Here is a 12,044-nt window from a genome sequence, read left to right as displayed (position 1 = left end):
CTCATGTTTTAATTTGATGTTATGGACATTTCTCCCCGTTCGATTTTTTACAATGTGCAGATTGTACATGATTACTATTTTTACTATTATTTTATTACAATTAATTTATGTAAAATTACTTTGAGGTGTTTTGCAAGAGGAAAAGTGCTTTTTTCTTTTGGAATGTAAATCAATTCAATAAAGCACTTTAAAGAAAAGTCCTTAGATAGATAATCAGCAGTTCCTCTGAATCATAAGAACATACTCAAGACATTCCAGTCCAAACCTTTCATAAAACATCCTTCTTAAAATAATGAGAGACCAAGTCATGGTGACAACTCTCCAAATTGTTTAAGTCCTCAGAAAAAATGCTTTTACTCAGTTATTACTATTATTATTCTCAAGAGAAATAAACAGACATTGACTCATTGACAGAGTTCTATTGTTTGCATTTGAAATGCTAAATCCATCAGCTGAATAATGAAGCGAATGCCTCGAGGCGGTGCGGCTTGCTCCTTCTCTTTCTCAGTAAAAACAAACTCATGATTTGTATGAGGCTTTGCATGTTTACCATAAACAACCGTCACAGATAGATTGCGTGCCCCCCCCCCTTCTTTTTTTTATTATTTTAACCTTCTTTTGTAAGTAAGTGAACCACTAAAACCCAGATAAATGACATTTGCTCAAAGTTTGAAGCTGATTTGTGGGTGGACTGTTAAAGCAGAGATTTTTCCAAAATGTTGGTCAGCTCTTAAGTAGTTAGTTAGATGTAGCAACCCTCTGTCCTGGTGTGTATGTGTGTACATCCTGATGTTTTTGTGTAGCATGGAATGACCCTAAACAGAGCAGGCTGTGTTCTCTGACGACTCGATAATCTATATCGGCTTCCCTCCATGCCGAGACTCTTCAGCAACAGTCAGAGGAGCACACTGGGCTTAAAAATTGTAAAACAGAAGTTCGCTAAATAAACACATAACATAAAAGATCATTTTGATCAGCACACTGTGCTTTACTCTTTCTTTTTTAATATAAATTGCACCATTACAATGTCATTTCTGAGCTCAGACTTCGCTGTCTGAACCAAAGTCTTTTAATTAATCCCACGTTGTGTGAGAATAGAGAATATTAACAAGGAGAGCAGGCGGATGTAAAGCATACGTGCAGAGAAAATGAAAAGTTTTGCTCTTTGCTCCAGTTCTCATCTTATATTCATGGGTGCTAGAAAATCTGAATGTAATTTGGCTGCAAACTGTCTTAAGTGAAGCTGGAGCAGCAACAGAGTTTCTGTGAACCATTTGCAAAGTAAACAGGTATTATCTCAAGAGGCAGAAAGCAGGGAGGGGAGGCAGATGAAGGTGTGATGCCTTTCTGTCGTGCTACACCCCATTTCCCCGAGCTTCTTGCCTTTTCTTCTGAAGCAGAATAAAGGAAAATGAAACAGCTTCTCTGCTTTCAGTGATTGCTGGTGAGCCATCAATAAAAACACTCATTTGCTCAAGTTTGGCAAAACTGCTGCCATTTTTTTGGCAAAAAAACAAACAAAAAAAACACTTGGCATCTGGTAAGACGCCACAACATGCTAGCTTTAAAGAAAAAGAGAGAGAGAACGAAAGAAAGTCAATATTTTCCTTTCAAGCAGCAGCATATGGAAAATGTTAATGAAGTATAAGATAAAGAAGGTTTTCCTCCACATCAAAAACCTTTTCAAAAGGAACACATTTCTTAACTCCGACATAAAATAATGTTTATGGTCAAATCCATACAGAAAAATATCTCTAAACACCTTATTTGAACTTAAGATTTGTTTCAGTTATTACACATCTTTTTCTTATTAAGTGAACCTGATATGAGCACATCTTCATCAAACAAAATATTAAACTTTTGTTTAAGGCAGCTTCAAGCTTTTGCTTCACTAATGAAAGACTTGATAAAAGCAAAATCATTTCTTTGTTCAAAAGCGTCAGATTTTAATTTAATGAGGCCATTTCTTTTGACCTCATAGAACAAACAGTTTTATTCCATGGCCATTTTATGTTAAGATTTGACAAATGAGCAGGAAGCAGAGAAAGAAGCAAGACAAGATTAACTCTGCCTAAAGTCCTTTGTCCTTGTTCCCCATCCTGCTTTAGATGCTTATAATGATGCTGGAAGAACCATGTCCTAAATATCCCGGCAATGTGCACTTTACATCCAGACCGCTTTACTTAGCTCATTTAAAGCTTTATTTCTATTTTTTATATACTTTTACTTGACACCATCACTTATTGTGGGTTTAATGATAAAACTATAATCAATAAAAGTGTTCAGAAAAAAAAATGTGAGAAGAAAAGCGATGGCAACATCAGGAAGAAGGAACGTCAGAAACTGGAGAAAGCCTGGAAAGTGAAGGTGACAGTGGTGCCTGTGGTCATTGGAGCACTCGGGGCAGTAACCCCAAAGTTGGAGGAGTGGCTCCAGCAGATTCTGCAAAGACCTCAGACCTCTGAGTCCAGAGGAGCGCAGTGCTAGGAACAGCTAGCAAGATACTGCAGGACCCTCTGGTAGAGGACCCAGAGGGTGGTAGTGTGGTAGTGAAGTAATGTCCTATTCCAGTAAGAGGATCGGTGTAGAGTGAATAAAGTTTTTGCTTTTGTAGATGGAGTCAGATGTTGACTTCTGTTGCAAAGAACAGATCGGAAAGAAAAATAAATCTTACTGCTGTTACATCTGAATGCAAACACATGAATGTTTGAGTCTGTGGTGGAAAGCTCAACCTCAGCTTCAACTCTTACAGATTCAGGAATAACAAAAAACGTATTTTTTCTTCAGGTTCACAGTTCTTTCAATTTGCCTGTCTGAACCCACTCGGATGAATCAAACTTCAACAGCCAATTTCCTCTTGTTCTCCCACATATCCCATCTTAATTGGACAGGAAATTTTCTCTGCTTAACATTTCTGGACATTTTAAGCCAAGCAAAGACCCCTTTTATCAAGCTTTCATTACACACTGATTACTGTTACAGCTTGCTAGGATGGCTAGACTTTTGCTTTCATTAACAGAACTAAGTCATAAATGACAGAATGGCTTTTGAAACTACACTGTTTACAAAGCCAAAGCTGAGCAGAAGTGCACTGTGGTGTATTCTGCCTCAGTCCATTTAGCTTTCAGGCCTTTTTATGAGAAAAAGCAGCAACAACAAGTATCCCTAGCTTTTATAATATCACTAAAAAAGAGCTTGCCATTTTTTTGACTGCATCTCATGTTGATAATCTCCAATCTATAAAGCAGAGCCTGCTTTTTACTAAAACACTCATGTAGCTCCATATTATTGCCTTATTAAAAACACAGCCACACTTTCTTATCAGGTACCCCATAACATGGATATAAAAACACTTTATTCCAATTTAGGACTATTAAAGATTGACTTTTTTTAAGTCTGGCTGTTAATGATAAACTTTAGAGTTATGTCCAACAACATGTTATCATTCTGCCTTGATTAAAATGTTCCGATGCATTGACTTATAATATTTTTTATTACATGCAAACCAGCGTGATCTGAAATGGCAATGCAACACTAACTTTAACTGCAATTACTGTTTTAAAGACCCACTTTGATGAAAACTGTGTTTTAGCGTTTTAACATGTTCTTTTGGTATTTCTCTGATGATGGAGGACATGTATTAAGAAAATAATCTTAAAATTAGATTTCTGAGTATTTATGTAATCTGGGGTGAAACAAGAGCAGACAAAAAAATGCAGTTTAAAAATGTTCCTCATTTTCCTCATCTGAGCTGGCATCAGGCTCACACTGTACGGCTGGACAGCTCCAATATTCTTCATCCTTTTGTTGCAAACGATAATGTTATGGGGTTGCGAGGGGCTGTAAGCTAGTGGGAGAGTGTGTAAACAGAAAGCTCTCTGCAACGAGGATGGGAAGGGGCAAGATTGCTCCACATATTGTGAACAATTACATGATCACAATATGTTTGATGCATTTTACACAAAAAGACTAACATTATTTTGATGTTTTCTGTAGCTACACAAAAAGTGGACATATTAAAGTTCTATTAATTTTTCTCTTGTCTTAATCAAAGATGAAGTCTTTGAAAACTTTGAATAAAATCTTTTATTTATTTTTAGACGAGCTTTAGCTGGTATTTTTGTTGGAACTGAGAGACTTTATCAGCTAAATCGGAACAAGGAAGTGAAGACTTTAACCACTTCTGATTGGTCAGACTGATGACGTGTGATTAAGCCTCCAAGGATGATTGGTGGAGAGAGTTAAAGGGGCGGGACTTTTCAGAAAACAGAGCTGAAGCTGCGGCTAAATCGCGGTACCGTCATTCTTATCAAAATGTCTTTAATAGAATCAAATAAACACAAAGAAAAAAGTATTTTATGATCTTTCATATTCCTAACTACTCAGTATTTTATCAGGGCCTGTTTGGATGAACAAAGAGCTGATATCCTGGAGATATTAAATGTTTTTAGATCAGTTAATGAGGGCAATTTCCAACGGCACAGCTGACCATCTCCCATGGCACACTAGTGTACCACGGCACACTGGTTGAAAAACACTGTTGTAACCCGTTAAGATGAAACTGAATTCTCATTTAACATCAAACATGCCAAAAATTGAAGCAAACTCACAGGGACTGATGTTCTGGTTGGTATTTTGTCGCATAAAAATTAAGACTAAGGAGCATAATGCAGCAGGAGTGGGACTGGTAAACAGAAAATCTAAAGGAGCCGACTGCTGAGTGACAGCACTTTGCTCTGTGGAAAACATTGTCATTTCACTTTGCCTGTTTGTGTCTTTCTGTTATTTTCTTGCAATATGTTACCTTTTTTTCTAAATGTGAGTCTCTGAATCTCCAGTGATGTTTATAATTTACGGTTAATGAAAAAAACTGAAGTAACGTGAGTAACACTATTGCAAAATCTTATGACAACAAAGCCAATTTCTCTGTAACCTTTGTACTTGGCATCTATGTGGATTCATTAAATGCACAATGTAAACATTCCCTTCCTTTGTTCTTGACAGCATTGTTATTACATGACTTACTGTATTTGAACCGCAGCTGGGAAGTAAGATAAAAGCCCCGCGTAACACAAGATTGTCACTATGAGCCTCCAAACACAACTCTACAAACACACAATGTGACAACTAAAACCCACATCACAGAAAAGTTAATCATACAATAGCTGTGGTTGATTACCCACATTTTGGATATGTTGTGCAAGCAATAGCATACTAAACTAAACGCCGCCTTAGTCTACCATACGTTTCCAACACCAAAATAATAAATAAAAAAACTAGATAGATGTACAAAAATACAACTAAAACATGCATCAAATATTAGCTAATTGTTGCCCTTTCTGGTAATAATTTTCATTGGCTGAAAAAACATCTTTTTTACTTTCCTTCATTATGTTTTTTTGTTACTCATAAAAAAAAAACACTTGGTAAAAGCAAAACATATACAATGAATCTTCCCTGTCTGCTTGAGAATTGTCTCCAACTGAGAAACTTCCCTCTCCAGGGTAACAATGGCTGCCTCTTATCAGTAGAGGGGGCAGAAGGGGCTTTTTTCATCTTTTTCTTGCAGCTTCAAATTCTGCTGATCTTGGGGTTTAATTAAAACTTGAGAACTGGGTGAGCATCAAGGGAACTGTGCTAAACTTCATTTGCTTTTTTTTAAACCAACTCTTTGAAGGAAAATCTCAAGGCTCAATCAGCTCGGATATTTTGGTGTACCACAGATTTCATTTAAGGTCCACCTTTGCTTTTCATTGACAGGTGTCTGTCATGTCATGAATCCACAAATCCCAAATACTGGGTTTCTGTCTGAGTTGAGGTTAAAATTGAAAGAAAACTAAACATTTTTTGTCAGCGCCTCTGCCTTAGTAATGAATTGAATGAGTAATTTATTCCATCAAATTATCACTGACAAATTAAAGTCCTGTGAATGTTTAGGCCCTGCAAAATATTTGCTGACCTCTGATAAGACCATTTAACATTTTAAACATTTGTAAGGCAGGCATGTGCAAAGTCCAGGCTGTGGGCCAAATGCGGCCCACATATAATTACCACAGGAACTAGAAAAGATAAGGACAAATGGTGGAACCTAGCTACTGCTAAAGGCATTATGGTATGGGCATGGGACTGCTGTTCGTAGTATGTTTGTGCTGTTATATCTGTCATTCAATAAATAAAATCAATTCAATTTAATTCAAAAAGAAATGTTGATCATAAGGGCCACCACTTCCAGGAGAAAGTGAATATTGGCAAATGTTTTCATTGTTTTTGTGTTTGACAGTAATTTTTGTTAAAAAACAAACAAACTTTCTTTTGATATATTTTTTTCTATGTGAATAAAAAAAAGCATGCTATTGCAAGTCTGAACAATGTCAGGCCATACAGTTGATCCTGAAACATTTTCATCTCCCCAAATCTGGCCCTCTTTTCAAAAAGTTTGGACACCCCTGTTCTAAGGCCAGAAAAAGCATTGGTCGGTTTTATGTGTTGAGCGGAACAGCAACAGCCTCCCCGGTCATGTTGCATGACTTGCTGCGACACGCTCTCCCCTCACCTTGCAGAGCCTCCTTGGCTCGGTCCAGCTCCTGCTCCTTCTGCGTGAGCTGCACACGGAGCTCTGTGATGGAGAGCACATCAGCTGAGGATCCGCCCTGGGTTTCCTCCAAGTCTTTGCTCAACATGTCCTTCATCTGTCGCAGCAGGTGGACCTCCTCCTGGAGCTGCGCCACCTCCTCACGCAGCAGAACTACAATGCAGAAAGTGAGAAGCAAGCTTTAACCAGAAAGGTGAGGCAGTGTTTATGAACAAGAAAACACCCCAAAGCAGAAGATTCAGATTAAGTTAATTGACAGACTCATGCTGTGCGCCTGTTTCCATCAGGTTGCATAAAATCAATTTTAGATCACTACAGGGGACTATGTTTAATTTTTGAGTGAGATAAAAGCTGCATCAAATTACGTACCGTCTGTGATACCAATCACAGAGATCCCGCAGATTAATACAGATAAGACGCAGATCCTTTAAATTGTAATTTTCTTTGAAAATGCCTTTAAACAGGAGGTAATCTCTCTCTGTTGGCAGGAATTATGACAAAAAAAGTTTCCATTTAAAGTTCACTGAAGGATGATGTGCTCTGTTCCACTCTGGTTTGTCAAACCATAAAATATGAGAAGCATAAGAAAATTGGATTTTTCTCATTCAGTTTGAATCAAAGAAAACTTGTTAAATGCTTTCAAAGCACTAAGAAGAAAAAGTAATTTAAAACAAAACAACAGAAACATTTCATGCTTTATCTTCACGCATAAGGTTTGACAAAGAACGGCAAAATAAATTAAAATAACTTTCACACAGTGAAAATCCTTATTGTTGTGGTGTAAGAAATTTGATGAGTTTTAGTTTTTTTGCTCAATCCTCATCACTTGGAACAACTGGGAAGAAAAAAGCCGATTTAATCAATTTTTAAGTGCTTTAAATTACTCAAATCTTATACTCATATCTCTAAAAAGAGGAGACATAAAACCCTACATACGAAAGGCATAAAAATTATATATTTATTTGCAAATATTAAGAATAATGTGGTGGGGATTGGAAAAATACACAAAGAGTTAGATCTGAATGTAAAGTCTGGAAAATGTTTTAAGAAAAACGTCAAATATTTGCAAACATTTAAAGGTTGGTGGATTTAAAAATGTGATGACAAGCAAAAGTCCCACAGCATGATATTTAAATGCATCATTCTTCTCCTATTAATAGTAAATGAGAAGGTTGATTTCCCACCCATATTTCAAATGCATTTTGCTTCTGCAAATAAAATAAATAACTTAAATGAAAAGTTTTAAACTGTCCGCACAGAGGGAATCAGATTGATTTAGTTAATTATAGATTTAATGTCAGTTTCTGCTTTAATGTTGCAGTTGGAGTAACATTTTCAATAAAGGTTATGTGAAGAAATATTGTTGTCTTAGGATCTGCAATATTCCAGAGTGTCATAAAGAATGTCTGGACAAGGAAAATGAGCTGAAAAATCTGGAACAAAGTTAATATAACTCAATCATAAACGCTATAAATGTTAGAACCACTTTTGGTAGTTAGTTGCAGAGCATTCACCGTTTGCAAAAAAGAAAAAAATCAGTGATCTTGGAGAAGCTTTTGCAGCACATCGAACAAATCAATTCAAAGAGTTCTGAAAAACACATTCTAAATGCCTCAACCCACAAGGATCTGAAATGTTTCATTGTTTTTGTTCCTCACCACTTTTTCTTTAGAAAAACGGAGGATTATAACTCCTGCATGGCTTCAAGACTCCTAAATCCTTCCTCATACCACAAAAGATCACAGAAATGTACTGTCTGTGAAGCAACAATCATCAGCAATAAAACGCTGCTTCTCTTTTGAAACTGTTCACAGGAAGAGTCAATGCAGCTGATGCCACTTCATGCTAAGGAATGAAACTGAATTGTAAAGGAGAGGGGTCAACCACGAGATCCTTCAGCTCCATAAGTGTCATTATGCAGAGGTGAAGCACATTTTACAGAGCAACTCAAACAGCATTACTGTTGGAGAAAACTCAAATAAATCTTGAAGTCACACTCCCATCCTCTTTATATCTTTAAAGTGTTCAATGTGGTCTTTCATTTAAATATGCAATTTTTAGCCCCAAAAACCTGTGTGGAGTTTCTAGGACATATTTTCTTCAGAGGGGCAGTAGTTCATTAGAAATTTGCCTCTAAATTGTGGGCGTGGCCACAAGAAAGGGTGGTGGCTCGCCCAAATACGCCACAAAGCTCTTTTTAAAAAGGCATTTTTTCCATCTGCTTCATCTGATTCACAATGATTGGAATAAAGAAATACTAAGAAATGCAATTTTCAGCTTAATTTTCTATATATTATATACTACACACTATGCACCGTCAGAAAAATTACCAGAAGAACATGTTGACAACCCCATTTTCATTGAAGTGTGACTTTAAAGAAACTGTAAACCAAACGCCGCAGCACACTGGCTTTTGAATATCCAACACTAAATAATTCCTTAAATCCCTTATTTATTAGGTTTGTTTTCATACTGATTGTGCAAGAAAGCAACACAGTATAAGAGAAAAGAGGGAGTTATAAGTTATAATCTGTCCCAAAATCTCCCAAAAAGCATCTCTTCAACACTTCTCAGGAGAGAATGTTACAAAACATAGAAACTTTTTTTACTTTGAAACTTAAGCACAGTTCTAGCACAGTTGAATGAACTTGAAAGATGCAAGATGAAGTAAGTCGTTGGTTCAGAACAAATTTTTAATAGCAGACAATTCGTGATGATCCACTTTGTAAAACCACAAAATGACCAACCATCCCTTCTTAAACATTTATAGTTGTCATTTGATTTTAAGACCTTATAACCCCCCCCCCCCCCCGTCATGAACTGGCGACCTTGTCCAGGGTGTACCCTGCCTTTGCCCTGAAGCAGCTAGGGTAGGCTCCAGCCACCGCTACACACAAGCACAAAGATAGCTTATCTTCTGCAGGAGAACTTGGAATCGTGGAAACATAAAGTGAAGTCTGCTTAATATTTTTTCAGTGCCTGCATAGCCTCTAGGTTGCTTAGAAGCATGTGCTAAAGCTTTGCATTACAATGACAGAGTGGAAGCCTCCTGATAACTCCTATCTTTCCTGCTCACCCTTCCAGGGTCTTCCCTGCAGGAGCTCCTGGGTCGAGGAACTCGCCGACACATTGAGGTGCTAAAACTGACAAAAAAAGGTTTTACTGTTTAATTTTATATTTTTAAACGGTTTATTCCCTGTTGCAACTTTACAAATCCCCAATTGCCATCCCCCATCTCATTCAAAGGCATATATGTCTCTTCTTTCTTTATTTTTTTTTTCAACAATAGGAACATCTTTAATAACGGAATGTGAATTTCACAAGTCTGTAATCCTATAGTTAAACATTAGTTTGAAAGATTTTGATCTCAACGCTTCATAATACACAATCAGATAAATCCCAGTGCATCAACAATAGCAACTTGTCATCGGGTTTGTTTTTCTCTGATGGAAACCCAATTGACTATCAATTGCCAAAAAATAAAAGAACCTTGAGAACCTTAAGTTCTGATCGGACTGAGGAAAGCTGCCTAACCCAGCAAAAGCTGGAGGTGGATAGAACCGGCCGTGTCACACAGCCCATAATTACATTTTACCCATTTCGCTCTTTTTTGATATTTTTTCAATGTGTGTAGATGTTCTTTGATGGTTTGGGTCGACAGGTCTATGTATGATTCTGGTTTTGAGCTGTTTAAATTTTTTCTTAGTTGAGTTTACGTGTATTTTACATAGTTTATACGCCATTGTGTCGTAAATCTTATGCAATCGTGCGTGATTTTTATGAGATGCATGCAGAAATTTGTGGCTTTCCATGACCATTCCAGGTATGTCCACGTATGTCTAACAGACTTTTCACGCATGTACAACTGATGCATAACTTTTACATTGTGTATTTGGCATTCAAATCACATTAAAATTATGTAATCGACAGATAGACACTAATGAATTGCATATAAACAGTATAATAATCACGCACGGTTCATGTTCTAAGTTGATTTTTCTGTTCTCTGTGTGGTTTATTCATATCTCCCTGGTGTTCAGCGTAAACAGAAGAGCAGACACTTTGTTTCCGCTTTGTAAAAAATTTGGACGTGATGGAGTCTTTCCTCAAACCTTGAAGATCCTTCTTGAATCACTGATTTACTGCAGTCAATTAAATGTGAGATATAGAGCTGATGCAGTATCTTTTCATAAGACAAACTGACATGTGAGGATGAAACATGGCTTTTAAAGGACACTGAAAGGCCATGATGGATGCAAAGTATCCTAACCAGAAACATATCTGCAGGAAAGAACAACCTTAGTGACACTAAAAGATATCATTCATCAAGCTCGAAAAAAAAAAAAAAAAAGCCTGTCACATGAAAGTGGGCAGTTGAAGCTCACACGATTCAGGTTCAAATTCCACAGGCAATGTGTCCTTGAGCAAGACAAATAGCCTCCAATTGTAAGAGTAATATGTAAGTCACTTTGGATAAAAGTGTCAGCCAAATGCTGAGTAATGTAAAATAAAATGAAGAGGGTGTTTGAATGCTGGGCTAGAAAATAAAGAACTGTTTTCTTCTATCCATCCGTCTATCCATTCTTCTATCAAGAAGACCTTGTCTGAAAGTCACCAGATGGTTTCTTTAAGAAATCACCTCAAGACAAGATTTAGTGATGAAGACACAAAGCAAAGGTCACTTTGCAATTACCCGGTGCAAGTACAGGATCAATAAGAGCACATTCCTAAAAGTGACATGTCTGCCAGAATGCTAATTTTGCATCAGGACAAGATATGCTTGTTGGTTTTATTAAACGAGAAGCAACTGCTCATCCATAAGTCCAACTCCTTCCTGCATAGTCTTACTGTTGATGTATGGTTTTCCCACTAAACGCTACATGCTGTGCCGTCTGGTTTTTGAAGACCCACTCCAATGAAAATGATGTTTGTAGTGTTTTTAACATGTTCTTGTGGCATTTTTCTGATGGAGGACATATATTAAAAAAATGTACACTTAAAATCCCATTTCTGAGTATTTCTATATTCCCAATGTGGTGAATCAAAAGCAGGTAAAAAATGGCTTTTGAAGAAAGCTAGTCGCTGTCATTTAGAACATACAACATCAGGCCACAAACTTCCTGCTCCGCTCTATTCTGATGGATCCACTTGCAGACGACTAGATCTATGTACGCCTTTGTTTTCCTGGTGTGAGCTGGAATGTGGCACAAAACTTTACTTCTGGATTGCTCTGATATTGCTCGCCATATTTCTTGCACTGGTAATGAGAGGCTGTAAGCCAGCGGGAGACGGTGTTAACAGATGAATGATAGGAAGTAAGGGAAGCCTTACTCTGCAAGAATGATCTCCCATCCATTTAGAGGGGGATTTCCAATGAACTACTGCCACCTTGCAGAAACTATGTCCTAGAAAACCACACAAGTTTTTTGATTTTGGCTAAAAATGGCATAAT

The 12,044-nt window shown here is 37.2% G+C and overlaps 1 protein-coding gene across 11 annotated transcripts in view; it reads right to left on the bottom strand.

Moving 5' to 3' along the window:
- kazna (kazrin, periplakin interacting protein a) overlaps positions 1 to 12,044 on the bottom strand; it is a 172,509-nt gene that overhangs the window by 23,266 nt on the left and 137,199 nt on the right. For all 11 annotated transcript variants that reach the window (XM_078949904.1, XM_078949906.1, XM_078949905.1 and 8 more), the window contains one exon: positions 6,554 to 6,745. In XM_078949904.1, coding sequence (XP_078806030.1) covers positions 6,554 to 6,745 — 192 coding nt within the window. The remainder of the gene's footprint in view (positions 1 to 6,553; positions 6,746 to 12,044) is intronic.

The sequence above is a fragment of the Oryzias latipes genome, chromosome 7 (genome assembly GCF_053564925.1).
Source record: "Oryzias latipes strain Hd-rR chromosome 7, Olatipes_Hd-rR_3.1".
Lineage (NCBI taxonomy): Eukaryota > Metazoa > Chordata > Actinopteri > Beloniformes > Adrianichthyidae > Oryzias > Oryzias latipes.
Note: the sequence above shows the minus strand (reverse complement) of the source record. Positions and strands in the feature narration are given on the sequence as shown.